The sequence below is a fragment of the Solea senegalensis genome, linkage group LG21 (genome assembly GCF_019176455.1).
Source record: "Solea senegalensis isolate Sse05_10M linkage group LG21, IFAPA_SoseM_1, whole genome shotgun sequence".
NCBI classification, from domain to species: Eukaryota; Metazoa; Chordata; class Actinopteri; order Pleuronectiformes; family Soleidae; genus Solea; species Solea senegalensis.
The window spans coordinates 6,611,756-6,631,699 of record NC_058040.1 but is presented as its reverse complement, the minus strand read 5'-3'; the positions used below and the strand labels follow the sequence as shown (position 1 = coordinate 6,631,699).

The 19,944-nt window shown below is 41.2% G+C and overlaps 1 protein-coding gene across 1 annotated transcript; it reads left to right on the top strand.

Moving 5' to 3' along the window:
- The first annotated feature begins 207 nt into the window (after positions 1–207).
- Positions 208–18,882, top strand: map1b (microtubule-associated protein 1B). The gene is made up of 7 exons (XM_044012316.1): positions 208–643; positions 2,751–2,852; positions 9,360–9,442; positions 10,278–10,418; positions 10,672–15,796; positions 15,885–16,123; positions 16,547–18,882. The coding sequence occupies exons 1-7, from the start codon at positions 460–462 to the stop codon at positions 16,700–16,702; spliced, it is 6,030 nt and encodes a 2,009-aa protein (XP_043868251.1). The 5' UTR covers positions 208–459; the 3' UTR covers positions 16,703–18,882.
- Positions 18,883–19,944: the final 1,062 nt, after the last annotated feature.

Below are 19,944 nucleotides of genomic sequence, written 5' to 3'. Positions count from 1 at the left end.
TATTATCGTTGACAATCTTCAGTTTGTCTTCATACATCATTGAGTTATTTCTAAAGGATAATTCTGGAGAGTTTGGCAACATTCAGCATTTTCTGTTTTGTTTTGGCTTCTAATTTAACTGTGCGTTGTTTAAGGAAATATATTCTCAGTGACTTCCGGGGGCGGATGACATCAGCTGCGGAGTGAGTTTGCGAAAAAAAATAGAAAAGGAAAAGGCCGGTGCTGTGTTCGGTTCTTTCCCCGGTTACCGAATATGACACAATGTGTGCTGCTATAAAAGCATAGAGCCACTCCTATCAGGACTCCACTTGTATGTCTGGAGACTTGTCTCCTTGTCTGTCTGATGCTGTGCACTGAGTAAAGGGAGGAGGCTGCTGCTGCTGCTGCTGCTGCTGTGACTGAGACAATCAGAGACAGAGAGAGGACACAGACACACAGAGGAGAAAGGAGAGAGGAAGGATGGCCACTCTGGTACAGTCCGCAGAAATGGAGACTCTGGGCGGCCAAAGCAACACCGCGGCATCGCCCACAACCTCCGGACCCTCGCCGCATTTCAACGACAGCAAATTCTACCTGCTGGTTGTGATCGGTGAGATCATCACGGAGGATCATCTCAAATGTGCCATTGCGGACATAGAGAAAGGTACGCAGCCATGCCACTGAGTCCTCAACTTCATGTTTATCTCTACGTCAATAAACATGTTTACTGGTGCAACTGTACGCACGATAATACGCAGAATTGACGTTAAAATGTGTGAAGTTTGGGATTGTTCATTGTGTAAAAGTGATGTTGTCATTGACGGGACTGTAGACCAGCCCCTCCCTGTAACATCCCATCATCTGTCGCCATAGTCACATCGCGTGTGTGAGGTGGGGGGGTGACACAGGTGCCACGTACGCACCCACTTTTAACAAACACAGTGTGACTGTTCTCTTTCTCCCCAAAACAAGGCCCAATTGTTGTTCCTCACACACGTGGGTCAAATCAAGTCCTCTCATAAAACAAGACAAGCCAGTGATTCAGCAACAAATCCCCGCGTGTAAAATGTCTCGTGTCCCGCATTTCCACGCAGCTGCGTTTGTTTTTCCTCGCGCGCGCACGCACGCAGCTCATTATCGAGCTTTATTTCTGGTTGCGTCAGGCTTTTGTTTCAGGAGAGCGAAGCTTCCCACGCGTGGGTCTAATGGTGTATAATAAGTGTGTCAGTGTTTGTGGACATGTGGCACAAAATGATTCTGTTGAGATTGTAGTGTTTGATATAATGATGAAGAAAAAAAAAGTGTGAGAACATTTCTCCATCATCATCATCATCTCGCATCCAGCTCTCTCATCCATCCTACACCGGCTGGTGGGCGTGGCTCTGTCCGCACTGCGGTCCCTACGGAAAGCCACAAGAACCGATTTTCAAAGAGAGCAGGGCGTTTTTGAATAGCCGTACAGTTGCTGTGGAGGCCTGCATGTGAGGGAGAGAGAGGAGAGGAGACATGGCGCAGTTACTGTGTGCGTGTATAATCATAGCTTTGTATATATTATATACTTTTATAAATCTAATCAGATTAAAGGAAATCCCTTTATTCAATGGTTTGCTTTTGTTTACTATTTAATTTAACTGTTGGAGTCAGAGTCCACTTTGTTTTTGCATTAAATCAACAACATCAAATGTTTACAATCGTATGTGCATTTAAAGGTGCAGTGCACAGTGAAATGCAAACGTCATTTGTTTTTCCCCAACTTCCTTTCAGCCCATAAAAATTATCAATAAATGTCACAATAAGACACAACAATCAATACAAACTATTAAGACAACTGAAAAACCGCAGCAGCATGTGGTAAAAACAAAGCATTATGAGTTAAAGGGTCCATAAAAACGAAGCAAAAAAACTGTATTAATTTAACTGCCTTTGTTCAAATTTAATTCAAAGTTTATTTTTTAACTTTACTAAATAAAGTTATTGTCGCTGTCCTGGCACCAGTTTTATGACACAGTATTATCACGCACAAAATGGGGATTATTAAATTAATTTTAATGTCTCATATATTCCGCGTTTTGATAATGTATTATGAATGTGACCTTATTTTCGTATTCTCTCAGTAGTAGTATAACTGGATCACTGGACAAAGAAATGGACGTTACTTTTAATCCATCATTAGTGCATAATATAGTGAAACAAATATCAGAGATTAACACTTAATTCTCTGTTTTTATTTACTCTTGTGTGTCATCACCTAATGCTGCACAGACATTAGTCAGGCTTGTATTCTTTATGACGACGATGATGCCATCATGACTCAGCTGAGTGAAGGCCACCAGTGTGTGTGTGTGTTGGTGGGGGGATTGGCAAAACACAAACAGGGCTATAGAACTCCTTCTATAGTAACAAGTTTGTGTTTGTTTAGATTTATTTAATGAACATGAGGTTGAGGATCAGTAAAAAGTGACACACAAGTGAGACACATTTCCTACTCTTGTTTCCAAATTCTCTACAATGTCGGCTCTGTGTATTGAATGGTAAATGGTTTCACTGCAGCCATTCACATCCATTCACTCACACTTTCATAGCAACGTGTGGTTAAGTGTTTTGCCCAAGGACACATCGGCATGTCGATTGGCAGGAACTGAAACCATTAACCCTCAACCTCAACCTTCCAGTTGAACGACGACAAACTCTACCATTGAGCTACCGTCGCCCCCTGTATTGGTTAACTCTCTGAAATATTAACCTGTTTAATTCCTGTGTCTTTCTTGCAGGGATTCGCTCATGGGACACCAACCTCATCGACTGCAACCTGGACCAGGAACTGAAGCTGTTTGTCTCCAGACACTCGGCTCGTTTCTCTGCAGATGTCAGAGGTAAAAGGACATTTTTGCCCATTAATACTTATTTATTATAGCTTGAGTTGCATCCTTAACAAAATCTGAAATGAACTCTTTTTTATATTTAATGATGGGAGAACTGTGCAGATAATTACCACGTTAGCTTGTTTTTTAGGTGTTTGTCTAATTAGTTTGTTTCTGAGCAGCATCACTAAAAATATAATTGCTGAATTTTGATGAAGGTTTCTAGGTATGTAGGTTATAGCCTAAGGAAGAAATTATTGGATTTTGGTAGTGATGAGGACATTGTTGACTTTGCAAGATAGGAAAGTGTATTAACACTAAGCAGCCATGGGAGAGGTTTGCTCTCTCTGGGTGCTTTCTCTAGTTTATTCATAATATATCAACTGAACAATTTCGCAGCCAAAAGTACCTACATTTTAAGTAACAGTTCGCATGATGTGAACAGTGCAGCAGAGACTTTGTTGTGGTTGATTAAAGTCATTTTAAATACTTCCAATAGTGACATATCTGTGTCATCTTGGAAATTTAATTTTGCAGTGTAGTGTGACCATTTTCATGTCTTTTTATTTAAATGTTTAGTAAATATTGTAGATATTAGCAGGGGTGGGTCGATACTTCTTTTTGTGTCAATATCACAAACTCGAGTATCTAACGATACCGATATTAGTCCTAATACGGTCATTTTAGACCATTTATGACCTTTGAAGCTGTCAACAACACATTTGTGCTGAGTCATTTTAAAGACACAATTCTCCACTGTGTAACAAATTCTGTTCTCCCAAAAAAGAAGAAACAAACAGACCAAACATGACTCAGCTCCAATGCTTTTGCTGATGTTTATTTACATTTTTTACAATCTGGATTCTGTAGGATTTTACATCTGTCCAATATCCAATCCAGTGATTTTGACCAGTATCACACCAATACCGATACTGACCAATACTGATTCCCATCCCCCAAGTTAGTAACTGTCAGAAGGTTATTTATTTGTATTAAAGTAGTGGAGTGGCACGTTTGAGGTTATCTTATCACTGTCAGCTATAACTTCTCCTGCAGTAGACAAAAGCAGAGGGGTTTCTTTTATCGCCTCTCCTTGGAAACGTACTCTCAGCATTTTGATGCATGGTGCATTTATAGCTGCAGTGTTTGCAAATTATGGGAGTGGCTCCATGAAGATGAAAACAGATCCAGCAGGGTCAGGACATGTGGTTTTGTCAGTGGACAGTACGGCCTTGGCGGTCAGCAGCAGTTCAAGCTTCTGCTTGGCTTCGCTCCATACTGGACGTGACCAGCAGCGCTTCACACTGAGGCACGAATCCATTGTGAACAATAGAGAGAAGTAACATAACGTCACTGGTTTAGTCGAAGATTGTCAAATCTCAGAATGGATGCAATGCATTTGTTGTGGGAACAGTGTTTTACCCATGATAGAACCAAAATGGATTCCAGACCCTCACATCCTTTCATCCCAGTTTGTTCATGCCATTTTCTCCCATCCTCCATTCTTCTCCCTCCTTTTCTCTCTCTCTCTCTCTCTCGTGTGCTGTTGCATTGCAACCAGGATAAGATGCACATGTGATTTGGGAGTAATTAGCATTGTCGAGTCCCCAGTGGAAAGTGTCAGTCCATGAAAATAAAGAAGGGAGAACACAGAGGATTGAGCAAGAGAGGGTGAGAGGGGGACTGTGGAAATAAAAGAGAACAACGTTAAAGGCAAACAAGGGGATGAGGGAGGGATAGGAATATAGAGTAGGTTAAGATGGAGGTGTAGAGAGATGTAAGGGGTAAGAAAAAGCTGCATTATAGAGTTGAAATAAATGCCTGATTTTAGCATTAAAAAGAAAAGTCAATGTTTGATGGTAGTAAAACTAATGTCTCAAAGTTTTTCATCTTCTATATTTTTATATTCTTAGATGTCAGTGTCTCCCTCTGGAGAATAGATCCCTGCATTTTGAAAGGTTCCCCAGAAAATGTCAATGTTTTCTTTGACGTTGACGGGGCTTTATGTTTTAGAAAGGACAGTTACCCTGGATTGAGTCAGAGTTATTTACTACTGCAAAGCAAACGTCCTGTTGTACCCTGTCCCTGAAACAAATAGGTTGTTTTCAGTATATGCTTCCTTTAAAACTGCCAGTGAGATAAAAAGACGTATGGATAGCCTATTGTATTTTCAGTCAATCAGCACGTGTAATTTGCATTACCATAATTGCGTGACGGTTTGTGCTATCGGAAAAATTCCGACTGTTTCTGAAAGCTGAGTCACAGTCAATTTGTGGTTATTACGGTAATTTATCTCACGCCGTTGCAGGAAGCTGACGAATCGGCATGTTTATCACCAGAGAGAAGAGAGTTGGAAAAAAACCCTGCACATAGTTTCCATATTTTTTGCCTGTTTTTGGACAGTGAGACAAAGACTCAACCAAACGTTTAATTACAGTTATACTGTTCAAATTTAAAAAAATTAACACAATAGCAAAATCTGGTGTTCATGTACAACTGTGGTGTTTTTTCTAAATACAACTTTTTGTTTTTCTTCATTATAAATTGTTAATACACTCTTTTAACATACAGTCGATTGTAAATAACTGCCAGATATTGAAACTTATTCTGGACTTTCTGACCATTTTATGGTTAAAATAAGACATTTTAAGGCTTAGGTGTTAAAGGGTTGATTCTTATTTCTGGACAATTGAATCAAATAATAATAAACAGATCAGCAGGTGGCTCTATGGTGGTGGCAGCAGCACTGAAGGCTAAATAAAATGATATGTCGGCCATTATGTTACTGCAGAGGAAGCCTGGACCTCACAGTCAGGAGCAGAGCAAAAAGGGGGAAAGATAGGAAAACTGCAGTGTGTGTGCCTGATGGACATAGGATACATCTGATTATGTATGGATTTCCCAGCACTCGACTATCAGTGCCAACAGCACTGAAGCCTGAAAGACGACTGGAGACTTAAAAGGCCATTTACTGGCCCGCAAAACCATTCAAGACTCTTGATTATGAGGGCTGTTGAAGACAACAGTGCACTGTCGATCAATACGTTGTATTTACCTTACCATACATTTGTCTGAGCTAATTTTGTCATCAAAATGCTCTCAACAGTTTTCACTGCAATTGCCTTGTTCTGTGTCGATCGAAAGGTCAATCAGCAGATAATAAATCAGCGGATTGTTTGATTAGTCATGTGTCATTCAAGTTGCATTTGCATTGAAATTGGGAAAGCATCATTTATGTAGTGATTATTGTTATTTTTCCCCTGCCATGTTGTCATTGGATTTGACAGGCTATTTCCTAATGAGTTTAAAGCCCACTGTTATCGATACTGTGACACACGTGATTGACCGATCTGTGAGTGAGCAGGCTTAATGCTGCCGCACTGACAATCAGTCCGTACACACACAGTACATCATATATTATTCTTGTTCCCTTTAAATACTGTGGTGTGGAAAATATGGGGACAAGTGACATTGAAAACCATGCTGGGGGAGATCTCGTCTTCACTGCTGGAAGTCACTGGGGTCAATTATCTTGTTGTGGTGGAAAAGGAAATGACAGGAAGGAGAAAGGTGCTGACACATGCAAGGAATTCTCCCGAGATAAAGTGTAATCCATAATCCTGTGTAAGTTACTGAATTGTGTTCAAAAGAAGGGAGGCATTGGATCTTTTTTTTTTTTTTATTCCACTGATCTATATTTGGTGCGGTGCCATCCACATTGATGTCCCCATGTCTGGCTCAGTCTATGGCATGCAGGCTACACCAGTTTTGCACTGTAATTTAGCCAGAAGGAGAATGCTCAGTGGCGCATGTCGCATTATCTTGTCTCCCGCTGAGACGGAGCTGCGCCAGGCGTTAAGGGTTTTTTATATCGATAAAGGTAATTGCTGGGGGTCAAGCGAGCTCCAGTGCACAATCTGTCATTTTTTTTGACAAGTTAGCCTGGACACGCTGCAATTTGATGGTAATGGTTTGCGGTGGCATGTCCTTGTGCTTCACCAAACCTTAGTGTGAGAGTGTGGCCGTAGACAGGCCAGGAAGCAGGGCGTCACCCACAGAGCAACACAAAGAAAGTGCTTCTCTACTGTATATTACAATATTTGTTTCAGGTTTATGTAAGACAGTAGCAGGATGAAGGAAAGACTTTGATAAATGATTGTTCTCTAATTTCACAGACCAGGGAGAAGTGATATCTCAGTCTCTTGTTCTTCAAGGAGCTTTGTTTATCAGTGCAAACTGCTGCCCCTCAAGAACAAAGCTCTGTGAAGATGCTTTCTACTATAGTCAGATGTACTTTTTGTTAATAATTCTGCTATTAGAGCAGTATATCAATCTAATAAAAGGCACATAACAAATGGAGTAGGCTTTCCCAAACACTATTACAGTATATATAGAGGGGGATTCGCTATATTAACAATGAATGAAAAGGTTTTTCCATATGGATTGACAGCTCTTTGGGAGGAAGCAGCTGGTTCATCGGCTCCATGATGAGAATCTGCTATATGAAATATGTATGGAGGAATCCGCCCGGGGGATGAGGCACTCTCTCCTTTTTTAATAGTGCTTCTGAATTTAAGGGTCATAATGCGACACCTCGCCGCCCTCTGAAGCTCGTAAGGAATACATGCACATATATTGTCAGTCCAAATGGCAGCATACCAGTGGCAGCCCGTTCTTTGTTTTTAATGGAGGATATTGATCCACATTAGTAAAATAAAACAGGGGAATTAGTATGGAAAAAAAACTGGAATTGATGAGAAGAAAATGATTGGATTGTGGGGCTGAGGTGTGCAGAGTTAGTTTGTGTTCATCTCATTCGGTGAACCTGACGTTAACCCCCTAAATACACAGAAGCAAAAAGGAAAAATCAATAAAATCAAAGTCATTATCATGGTCAATCATCATGATTGATTGCTCCGTCTTATGAGGGAGAACATTTTTGTCCTCATCATAGAGAGACCAAACTCTAATTGGGTTCACATTATTAGGGCCTGGGCCAAGAATGGCAGGGGCCGAAACGGCTCCTGGCTGAAAATGTGATATTGGCATAGTTCCTGGACCTGTGTATGACTCAAGAATTCTATAGCACCACCTAAGGTGTAAACGGAGGCAAAATTGAGTTTCACCCAATTAGATGATATAGACCAAGTCGAATCGACCATAACCATGGCCTCAACTCAACAGGATGTCGGCCATTTTGAATGTTGGCGTACAAGACGAGAGCGAACTTGTCCGAGCGGGTTTTGTCATTGACCATTTGCCACGAATTAAGAAGTGCCCCGACTCGCATAGAGGACATGACACTTGCTTGGGGGACACTGAGGACGTGAGGGCCCTATCATCACTGCCTGCAGTCTTTGTATTGTTATTGCAACTTAGGTAATCATTGAAACATCCCACAAAAAAAAAGAAAACTGTAAGAATTATCCTGTGCCAGTTTTCCATCTTCTATTATTCTTATTATTTTGTGTTTTGGACTGATCACACATGTGTTACCATTTGTAACAAGTCTATCATTATTCACACATTTGTATTGATATAATAGAATATTATTAACAAAATAACAATGAACACTAGTTAAAGAGGTATAGATATTCCCTTCATCAATAGCCCGGGGAAGAGCTTGTTGTCCTCGAGATGTCAGTGGCAATAAATATCCTCCAAGATGTGCTGATTCTTTCCGTCTGTTTACTGTTATGAATATTGTTTGATTGATGATGTCATGTCATTTTTCCTGTTTTTGTTTTTTTTTACTTGTTGACCACAAACTGAGCAGAATGCAAATGTTGCCCCATGTTTTCTTGACATTCCTAACACATGACAATGCTTGTCATCGTTGTCTTTGAAGTGCTTTCCCCCGATGGGCTAAAAAAGTCAATTAATGTTGGTGTCAGGTCTGTGGATGAATGATGACTGTTTCACATTTGTCCTACAAAAAGTTATTAAGGAAAAATAATACTCCAATTTAATTACAATTGCAATTTCGTCACTTAGAATACATCGGAGATTATGTTCTATCACAAGAGGGGGAACATCTTTTGATACCAAGCAGCGGGATTCAGCGTAGATGGGATGTTGAATCTCCCATCTTAGAGCTCTGTTCTGCAGAGACCATTAACATTTACTCAGCCATGTTAGTTCATATGTTTTTTTGAGCCCATATAACAAAGAGGTTATATAATATAGTATAGTTTGTATAGGGTTTTTTTTTATATTAAATGATATAAATTTTTCTTAATGCTGTGCGTAATACTTCTCTAATCCCCAAGATGATGTTGATGATGTTATTAAATCAGAAAATACACATTTAGCGATTATGAAAATAGCCTATTCATTTGTTGATTTAAGTATTAATCCCTTTTAGTTTAAATCAGCAAATTATATTTATTATATTTTACGTGTGGGGGTGGGGAAGGAGATAGTGTGATATTATTACAAGAAACAGAAGCATGAGCTTCTATTCTAGAATTGTGTGACTGTGAGTTTAATTTTTTGTAAATGTTTTCTGTTTTATTGCAGGACAGAGAATTCTTCACCACAAAAGTAATGTCCTGGAAACGGTGGTACTTATAAACCCGTCAGATGAAGCAGTCAGCACTGAGGTAAAATGGGCCCTAACGCATTCATCATACTGTTCAGTACTGATTTACTCTTTTCCTCCCCATCTTCTGTTAATGGGGGTTGATTCACAAAACATTAAAATAGCATAGATTCAAAAGAAAATACTGCCTGGAAATGAAAAATGACTCAGGCTTGACTGTTTGTCTAATTATCCACTTTTAGTATGGACTACCGTGTGCTGCTGCTGCTGCTGCTGCTGCTGCCGTCGGAAAATAGGAGCAATTAGAAGCTCAAGGGACAAAACTGATTTCTCATTTACAACAAGAAAAGCAATCGCAGCATTTTGTTAGTACAACATTTTAATGGGAAGGGAAACATATTGGGGTCGGAAGCATAGATGGCACAAGATTTTCTCCTGTGTCTCCACCACGTTTTTAGCCCTGTCTGCAGTCAAATTGTGCATTAATTATATTACAGGGCACAGCAGGGTTGACCTGGACTGCTGCCCAGAACAGCTGATGATGCTGGAGTTGGAAAAACAGCAACAAAGAGTGGGGGAGGCAGACAGATAGATGGATAAAATGAAACTCAGCACAGTGGACAGCAACAGAATGGGTCAGCTAATTAGCTAATGGCTTTGTGTAACATGATATTTCAAGTGATCACATTTTCAAGCTGAATGCTGCAGCAGAAGGGTTCAAAATATCATCTCCCTTTAAAATAGTAAAGTATTTTTTCCTAAACTATTTGATAGCAATAGAAAGTCCCATGTTTTTCCAAGGACCATAAATGCTTTCCACATTATTTCTTTAAAATTTTGCCCAGATGCTTTCAACGCTATGATGGAAAACAACATTTTCCTTCTCTGATTTCCAGGTTCGTTTGATGATATCAGACACTGCCAAACACAAGCTGCTAGTTCTCTCAGGGCAATGCTCTGAAAAGACTGGAGAGCTGATTCTCCAGTCTGGATCCTTCTCATTCTTCAATTTCATAGACATATTCACCGACCAAGAGGTGAGAAAATGTGAGGTCTATGTTTGTCCACAAATGATCTACAACACTGTGCTTTCCAAACATGTTCCTGTATAAACTGTTGCCAAACACCTTGTGTTTCTGCTGCTTAGCTGTTTTACTGGTGAAAGTAGTATATTTTTTTGGTTTGGGCAATTCAAAAGTGCATGGTGGTTGTTATCCCAAAAATTAACTACTACTAGATCTTGATTTGTCAATAATTACATTTCTCGATCATTTTTTTTGTCATGCTTAGATTGGGGAATTGCTCAGCACCGTTCACCCAGCAAACAAAGCTCATCTTACTCTCTTCTGCCCTGAAGAAGGCGACTGGAAAAACTCCAACTTGGACAAACACAACCTGCAAGACTTCATTAATATGAAAATGAACTCCACACTCATACTTCCTGAAATGGAGGGACTCTCTGAATTCTCAGAGTATTTATCTGAATCAGTAGAGATGCCATCTCCTTTTGACATGTTAGAACCACCAACCTCAGGTGGGTTTCTCAAACTCTCCAAACCATGCTGTTACATTTTCCCCGGCGGTCACGGTGACTCTGCTCTCTTTGCTGTGAATGGCTTTAACATGCTCATTAACGGTGGCTCAGACAGGAGGTCATGCTTTTGGAAGCTGGTGAGACACCTGGATCGGGTCGACTCCATCCTCCTGACTCACATCGGTGATGACAACCTGCCAGGCATCAACAGTATGCTGCAGAGGAAAATCGCAGAGGCTGAGGAGGAACAGTCACAGGGTTCGACGGCTAACAGTGACTGGGTGAAGAACATGATCTCTCCAGATATTGGCGTTGTGTTTGTGAACCTTCCCGAGAACCTGGATCATCCCACACCTGACTATAGAGTGCGGAGGAATGTTGAGGAGGCAGCGTGTATTCAGCAATTTGTCACCAAGCTAAATTTGAGGATAGAGCCTTTGCAAAGGCCTGTTGGAAACACTATAGAGCCCGTCATACTTTTTCAGAAAATGGGTGTCGGAAAGCTTGAGATGTATGTGCTTAATCCTTCAAAGAATAGCAAAGAGATGCAGCACTTCATGAAGCAGTGGACTGGTAGTGAAAAAGACACAGCTTCAATTCTGCTGCCAAATGGAAAAGAATCTCAATTCCCTGTCTCTTACTTGACATCTATTTCTTCGCTCATTGTGTGGCACCCTGCAAATCCCACAGATAAGGTTGTGCGTGTTCTCTTTCCTGGAAATGCCGTCCAGCATCACATCTTTGAAGGTTTAGAAAAGCTTAAGCACTTGGACGTCTTGAAGCAGCCAGTTGTCACTCAAAAGGCAATGTCTTCTAACGTGCCCTCAACACCGACACTAAAGCAGGCAAAGATGAAACACAGAACAGACAGTAAAGAGAGTCTGAAGTCTACCCCCAAGCCATCACCAATCAAGAGCTTCAGGAAGGATTCAAAGGAGGAAGCACCAGAAAAGGCTAACACAGATGCAGAAACAACTCATGAAAAAACACAAAAGACAGAAAAAAAGGTCCCACTGAAAAAGGCAAAGGCGCCTGAGAAAGAATCCAAAGCAAAGTCGGAGATAACAGCACAAAATGAAACTCCTGAAAAGAAGAAGTCCGAAATGAAACTAAAAGCTGAAAAAGTTGTGAAGAAGGAGACCAGGATGTCTGTCGACAAGAAAAGGGAGGTTAAACGAGAAGTAGCAAAGAAGGATGATATTCTCAAACAAGAGAGTAAAAAAGATGAAAAGGTAAAGAAAGAGGAGGCAAGGAAAGCAGTGAAAAAGGATTTCAGAAAAGACTCACCCATGAAGGAGAAAAAGGATGAAAAGAAAGAACAAAAGAGAGACATTAAAAAGCCCTCTAAAGATGTGAAAAAGACCACTGAAGAAAAGAATCTAGCACCCAAACCAAAGCCCTTGAAAAAAGACGATGCATCAAATAAGGGAATATCATCAAAGTTAAAAGAAAAGCCAAAGGTTACAAAGAAAGAGACAAAAGTGGATAATGGCAAACTTGCAGCTAATGCCACTGCTGTTGCAGAGGATCCAGAAGTAGAACGATCTCTGATGTCCTCACCAGAGGACCTGACAAAGGACTTTGAGGAGCTCAGATCTGAAGTGTTGGTGGAGGATGAAGCAACAGTGCAACAAAATCAAGAAGAAGAGGCTGTGATGATCCACCATGAAGAAATAATACAAACCAAAGAGTCACCTGAGGCCTTAGAATCTGTGGATGAGGGTATAACCACAACAGAGGCTGAAGGTGACAGTGGAGTGACTCCAGAAGAACAGGTTGTTAAGGAAAAACTAAATCTAGAGAAATTTGAAGATGAGGGCACTGTAATGGAGGACACATCTGAGGTAGGAGATTATGAAGAGAAAGGAGAGATCAAGGAAGTTTATGAGCCACCAAAAACAGAATCAGATAAAGTTACTCCCAGTGAAGAGGAACACATTGAGAGACCTGATGAAATCAAACCAGGTAATAGTGTTGAAGACAATGTTGATGTGATCAATACAAATTTAGAGGATGAGCTCATAAGTGAAATACAAACAGAAAGACAAAATCTCTTTTTGACTGCTTCACCCAAAGTGTCTTCACCTGTTTCTCCAGCTGCATCCATTCACGATGAAATGCTCCCGGTCGGTTTTGAGAGCTCAACAGCCTCAGATGATGAGAACCGAGATGAAGCCCCTGAGGATTACACCGTCGCCTCTGGCTGCACTCAGTCCACCATTGAGATCTCCAGTGTACCTACTCCCATGGATGAGATGTTGACTCCTAGGGATGTTATGAGTGATGAAACCCCAAATGATGATACTGAATCTCCTCTACAAGATGCAGATAGGATTGTGACCTCAGGATCTGGAGAGTTTGATAAGATGACGATTCCCTCACTTCAGGATCTGCCAGGATCAGATCACTCTCATAGTGATGCCACAGAAGGCCATGACTACAACCACTCTGCTTCCACAATATCTCCACCCTCACAATTAGAAGAAGATAGATTCTGCAAGGACTTTGCCCCTGCAGGTAAAGCTGAGCAGCATGACACAGCTCTAGAAGATGTAGACTCAGCTAGAATGAGTTTAGACTCCACAACAGCACCACTTATTCGTTCTCCCTCAGTGGACCGCAAGGATAAATTTGATTCTCCATCTGATTTTGTTGCGCCAATAGAATTGTCCACTACACTGGCAGGGTACACGAGAGCAACAGCAGATTCTTCCCTCAGCCCAGATGACAAAACACTGGAAGGAGCAAACTCACCTCAGTCCTCTGGTCACACACCTTACTATCAGTCACCAGTAGATGAAAAATCTGCAACTCTTCCACCAGTGTCAGACGACAAAATGCAGGGTCCAATAATTGTGGAGCTCACAAGTGATAAAGAGGACTCCTCCAACAGAGTTACGCCAGAACCCAATGAACCAGAAGAGGAAAGATACTCTCCGATAGAAAGGGAAATGTTCTCTCCAGTATGTGCACCTCCAACTGAGCCCGACTCTCCAACAAAGGACAAATTACCCTTTGATGCTGACTGTAAGAAAGCTGAAGAAAACAGTCATCCAGTCTTGTCCTCAGCACCAATAGCCAAACATGATTCCGACAACAATCCATTTACAGCTGTCAAAGAAGAGAGTAAAATGTCTATTTCTGAGGGTACCACATCAGACAAGTCAGGAACCCCTCTGGAAGAAGTGGTAGCAGAAGACACATTTTCACATTTAGCATCAGCATCCACTGCCTCCCTGGCCACCAGCTCCCTGCCAGAGCCAACCACTGACTCTCCTTCCCTTCATGCTGAGGTAGGTTCTCCACATTCCACAGAAGTTGATGATTCGCTGTCTGTCTCTGTGGTTCAGACACCAACCACCTTCCAGGAGGCTGAGGGATCGCCATCCAAGGAAGATAGTCCCCGGCCCATGTCAATCTCCCCAGACATCTCACCAAAGTCAAAAAGTAGAAGACAGATGCTGGACACAAAATCCCCAGAGCACTCTACCATGTCAATAGAGTTTGGCCAGGAATCCCCTGACCACTCCTTAGCCTTGGACTTTAGTAAGCAATCTCCAGAGCACCTATCTTTGGGAGGTATCTCACGTGCCACAGAGAATGGTCCAACTGAGGTTGAGTACAGCCCCTCAGATGGAGTAAGACTGCCTGGAGAACCTGGCTCCACAGTGGAGAAGCCTTTGCTTTTTGAAGAGAGTGATTCTGTCCATGCCACTTCTGCTACCCCATCAGATGCATCTCAGTCCACACCATCTGTTACAACCCCATGCCAACTAACAGAGATGCCTCATGCTGTGGCTGAACAGACAGAAAAATCTCCTGTCACCCCTAAAGCATCTTCTCTCCCCCACTCTGCCCAGTCCAGTGAGCCTTCCCCGGTACTAGATGTTTCCCCTGATAAAGATACCAGCCCAATTTCACCCTCCATGGAATGCATGTCAAATAAATCTAACGCACAGCCGAAAGATGACAAGTCACCCTCACCTCCCAAAGTTGCTTCTCCATCGTCTTCTTTTACCTTCTCAAAAGATGAGACACTTTCCCCAGCAATCGAAACAAATCCTTTTAAATCCAAGGATTCATCACCTGAGGAAAAATCCCATGTGAGCCCCAAAGTTCCTTCCCCATCATATCTTCCCCTTTCCTCTGATCTGTACAGTTACAGTTCTGCCTGTGGCTCTAGGGAACCTGACACAACCAAGAAAAGCCCCACTGCTCCATCTAAGACAGATGTTGACCTTTGCTTAGTCACGTCATGTGAGTACCGTCACCCCAAGACAGAACTATCCCCGTCTTTTATCAACCCTAACCCTCTGGAATATTTCATCAATGAGGAGAGTGCTCTGGATGAGGAGAAGCTTCTGGTCAAGTCCGGAGGAGGGCCACCACCCCCGGGTGGGAAACTTCCCATCAAGCAATGTGAGGAGACCCCACCTACATCCATCAGTGAATCTGCTCCTTCCCAGACAGATTCAGATGTTCCTCCAGGAACAGAGGAGTGCCCCTCTATTACGGCAGATGCTAACATTGACTCTGAAGATGATTCTGAGACTTTGCCTACTGACAGAACCTTGACCTACAGGCATGCTGACCCTCCACCAGTTTTCAGGGACCCTGCTCCATCATCAGGCCACCATGATGTCTGTATGGTGGACCCAGAGGCCCTTAAGGCTGAAGAAAATCACCACAACGCTAATACAGACGAAAAGCCCAAGAAGAAAAAACTCTCAAAAAAGACCTCCTCGCCAGCCAGGAAGAGTGGTCTATCAAAAGTCAAGGAAACAAAGGCTGACTCTCCCAAGAAGATTGTCGGAGAAGGGAAAGATGTAAAAAATGCAACAAATACCTCTGCATCCAGGGGTGTGAAAAGTGCCACATCGGGTAAGCTCAATGTACTCATTGTCATCAAACATGACTTTACTACTTGATATTTTTTAAGAAATGAAAGGGTATGTTTTGCTCTTTTCAGGTACTGGTAGTGGAAAGGTATCAGGTGCGGCATCACTGCCCAACTGTCCTCCCATGTACATGGATTTGGTTTACATCCCTAATCACTGCAGTGCCAAGAATGTGGATGCTGAGTTCTTCAAGCGGGTGCGCTCTTCTTACTATGTGGTCAGTGGAAATGATCAGACTGCTCAGGAGCCCAGTAGAGCTGTCCTTGATGCTCTGCTGGAAGGAAAGGCCCAGTGGGGAAACAACAATCAGGTAGGCTCCAAGCATTCAAAGGAGAGTTTTACAGTTATTTGACTACAAATGTATGCAGAATTCTATACATTTGGCATCTTTGTCCAACAGAGTTACTTGTTTTGATTGACAGAGAGAGTGAATTTAGAGTGAAGTTCAGTAGTACTGTATATCAATTATCAAGTAGATCCAAAGGGTGAGTAAACTGAGAAAGATACTGTATTCGGAGGTAAACAGGGGAAACAGCAGGTTCCAGGCTGTCATAAGTCAAATTTGACTCTTTCTACTGCATTTCTCTGTTAAACATGCGGACATATGTTAGTCTGATCTTGTTACTTAACAAAAATATGTATTACTGTAATGCAATTTAACATAATGATGTTAAATTGATCATTTCTGGTTGAAAGGACAACTCAGAAAAACCTCCTTCCTCTCCAATGGCAGGTCACTTTGATTCCAACCCATGACACTGACGTGTTGAGGGAGTGGTACCAGGAGACGCACGACAAGCAGCAGGAGCTGAACATCATGGTCTTAGCCAGCAGCAGCACAGTTGTCATGCAGGACGAGTCCTTCCCAGCTTGTAAGATTGAGATGTGAGCTGGTACTGCAGGGGAGATCTGCGGATCAGGAGGCCTTGTGACCGATGATGGGATTGGTCATTATTTGTAGAGGGGAAACAAATCTATGTAGCATAAAACCTAAGCAGACAAGCAACAAATACAGTAAATTATACTTCTTGTGAACTAAACCTTGAAACAAATATCTGAAATGAGGATTAATGATAAAACAAATTTGCTTTCAGGGGTTCCAATGAAAGAACAATTGGTTAATGAATAATGAATGTGTTGATTATAATAATGAATTGGAGGACATTACAAAAAGAACCCCAACTGCCTAGCAATTACTGTTCAATTTAAAAAAAAAAACTCACTCAAGTAATGATGATGTTAGTGTAATGAGATTGTTATGTTAGAGCTTTTCATCAAGTCGGTGCCGTCAAGGAACAAAACATCCCTGCACATGATATAATCTTGAATAATGGCGTCCACAACCAAAGGATAAACCAGTATGTTTTCTGTTATTGCCTTATAGAGGGTCAAAGGTGAATGCACAAGAACAGGCGTGACTGGTCGGAGAGTGGGGAAAGTCTAAATACTGTACGTAAAAGGACTGTTTTATGGATAGTTGAATGTGGGCTAATATTAATCTGATCGGCATTAATATGGCGTCTGACTTCATATTCATCACATGTGAGACTGAGTGCCCCTCCCATCATGAAAATGATTTTTAATTCACTGGGTTGTATTTGATTTAAGTGGACTTTTTGTTGGGGTTAAGTTTTTGATATTAGTATATCAATATTTATTTATTTATTTATTTATTGTGTTACATTTAAATTATTGTGCATTCTGTCCATGTGGTCTTTCATGCTGTGCAACACAAAGTTGCCTCATGCCCTTGGCTCTGTCACATCTGTTAACCTGGACCCTTTTTTTCCAAAATGTTAACATTTTTAGATGACTGTCTTCTATTTCAGATTGGCTGTTTTATTTTCAGATTAATTTATTTTGAAAGGAGAGAATCAAAACGTATTTCTGGTTTCCAGTTTTTATATAATCATTGAGCTATGGGCGGGGTTAGCCTTTTTCCCTATTTACAACTGGTAAAGCAGGATATTTTCATAAACCTTAAAATGTCTTGTTTTTCTAACGCGTTGTATTATAATTATAAATAGCTTTTTGGCTGTTGGAATGGTCGAAAGATGTGCATGGGGTATGATACGTTAGGATTTCTGCCTTTTCTTCTTTTAATGGGGGATTTTTTTCCTCAGACTTGCATTAAGAACAACAGGGCTATATAGGCTAGATAGATAAATACATGTGAGGAACATTTTATGATTTCTGCAAGTTCTGCCATGATGTCCTGAAGTACAGTCACAAAGGCAGTTGCCTGGGGAATTGTATCACTGTAAACCATGGTTCTAGGTGCAGCACAGTGAGGATTGATCAGGTCAGTGTGAGCATTAAAGGGAGGACAAAACCTTCCTGTGACATGGAGAGTTTCTCCTTGGTAGCCAGGATGAAAGGGAAACAGCTTCCAGTCAAGGCAAATCGATGAGAGGGGCGGCACATGGAGATGTGAGAGTGAGTGACGTGTGGTTTAGATGAAAGTTTGTAAAAAAAACAAAAATGAGACACTTTAAACACAAACATGACACATACCAAAACCAACCAGTATAGAGCAACGTTGACGGGTCATTTAACAAATCGACACACAAGTGGTAACAGGCGTTTAGCACTCTGGATTATTAAAACAACCCACCAAAATCACCAGATATGTCTGATATAGCGTTAGGTGTTCATAGAAATAGCACTCCTGGCAACACCACTCTGTCCATCAACAACAAAACCTACACAACTCTGAACTGACTTCTCACAAACTGACATTTCGCTATCTTCTTTCGCTTCTCTTCCTCTATTTCTCTCTCCGTCTATTTATCTCTGCCTTTTTCTCCCTATCTTTCTCTGGAGAACTTTAATAACGTCTGTCTGCAGCTGTGTGTGGTATATTTGTCTCGTGATCATGCACCCTCTCCGCTCCTTCTCCCCCAAAACTCATATATACCCTATAGCAATTAGTTTAAAGTGAGTGTCCCTTAGAGCTTTCTGATATTTGTGTGCAATATTCCCTCAACTCATATGGCAAACCTGATGTAACAGGAACTACTGAAGAACAAACACGCAAAAACAACCACAATAAAATCTGAAACGAACACACTTCTGCGTCTGTCTTCTCTTAGAGTCCAGTCGTGTTGTATTTCAAAGACGGTGTGTTCTCATATGTATGTTCACTGGTTTAAAGCATGTAAATGTAATAAGGCAATGGAGTGATTTACTCCTTCCATTTTTTCACACCACTCGTGAGGCTAAATATTTTTAATAGACTCTGTACTTCATGTGTTCACTTTGTATTCTCACTTCAATCTAGTCGATTACTGTGAACTAGGGGATACATGAAATAACCAGTGCTTGTGCTACAAGCTATAAACCAGCTCCTCTATTATAATGAGAGGGAACTGAGCAGTGTTAATGTCTTGTGCTGTCATGGCCTCCAGTGATTGGCTGTAAGTGATAAAGAGGTTCAGGAATGAGTCATTTATTTAATCTCCTTGTTCACAACTTTCCACTGTGTTGTATATTTACATACAGTGGTAACATGTCGACAGAGACAATGAAAAGTACTCTTTTTTGGAATAATTCACGGACTTAATTTGCCTCCTGCATCTCATCCCAGCTATTTAAAAGTATCCTGGGCAGCTACAACTCATCGACTGTGGGATAACTCTATAATAAGAATATTGTCGTAATGCGTAACATGCATGCCCTTTGTTGTGGGTTCCAAGATAAAAAACATGTGCAACAGTATAATATATAATGGCTGCAGTTGGCACTCGCTTGAAACCAGGACTGTGAAGCATCAGCGCTGAAACTTTGCCATTGCCTCAAATGCAAAGGAGAAATGTATTTTAAAAAACAGTCTAAACGGTAAACAATAAAAGCCAACTGAGTAGAATATATGCAGCTCATAACAAGTTAAATGGTTTAATATGATACCTAGAATATGAAATATGCCAGACAGATATGAGCACAAATAATAATTTAAAACATATTTAGCTCCCCAGAGCAGATGCCCCAAGATAAGATGACATGGCTCCACATTTCAATATCCTTTTGTTGTACAGTGGGAGACCACAAGTACATACGTTTGATGTCTCTCAGCATGTGGACACTCAGCTGGTGAACCAGACTCTGAGAGCAAATGTATCGCATACTTGTAAG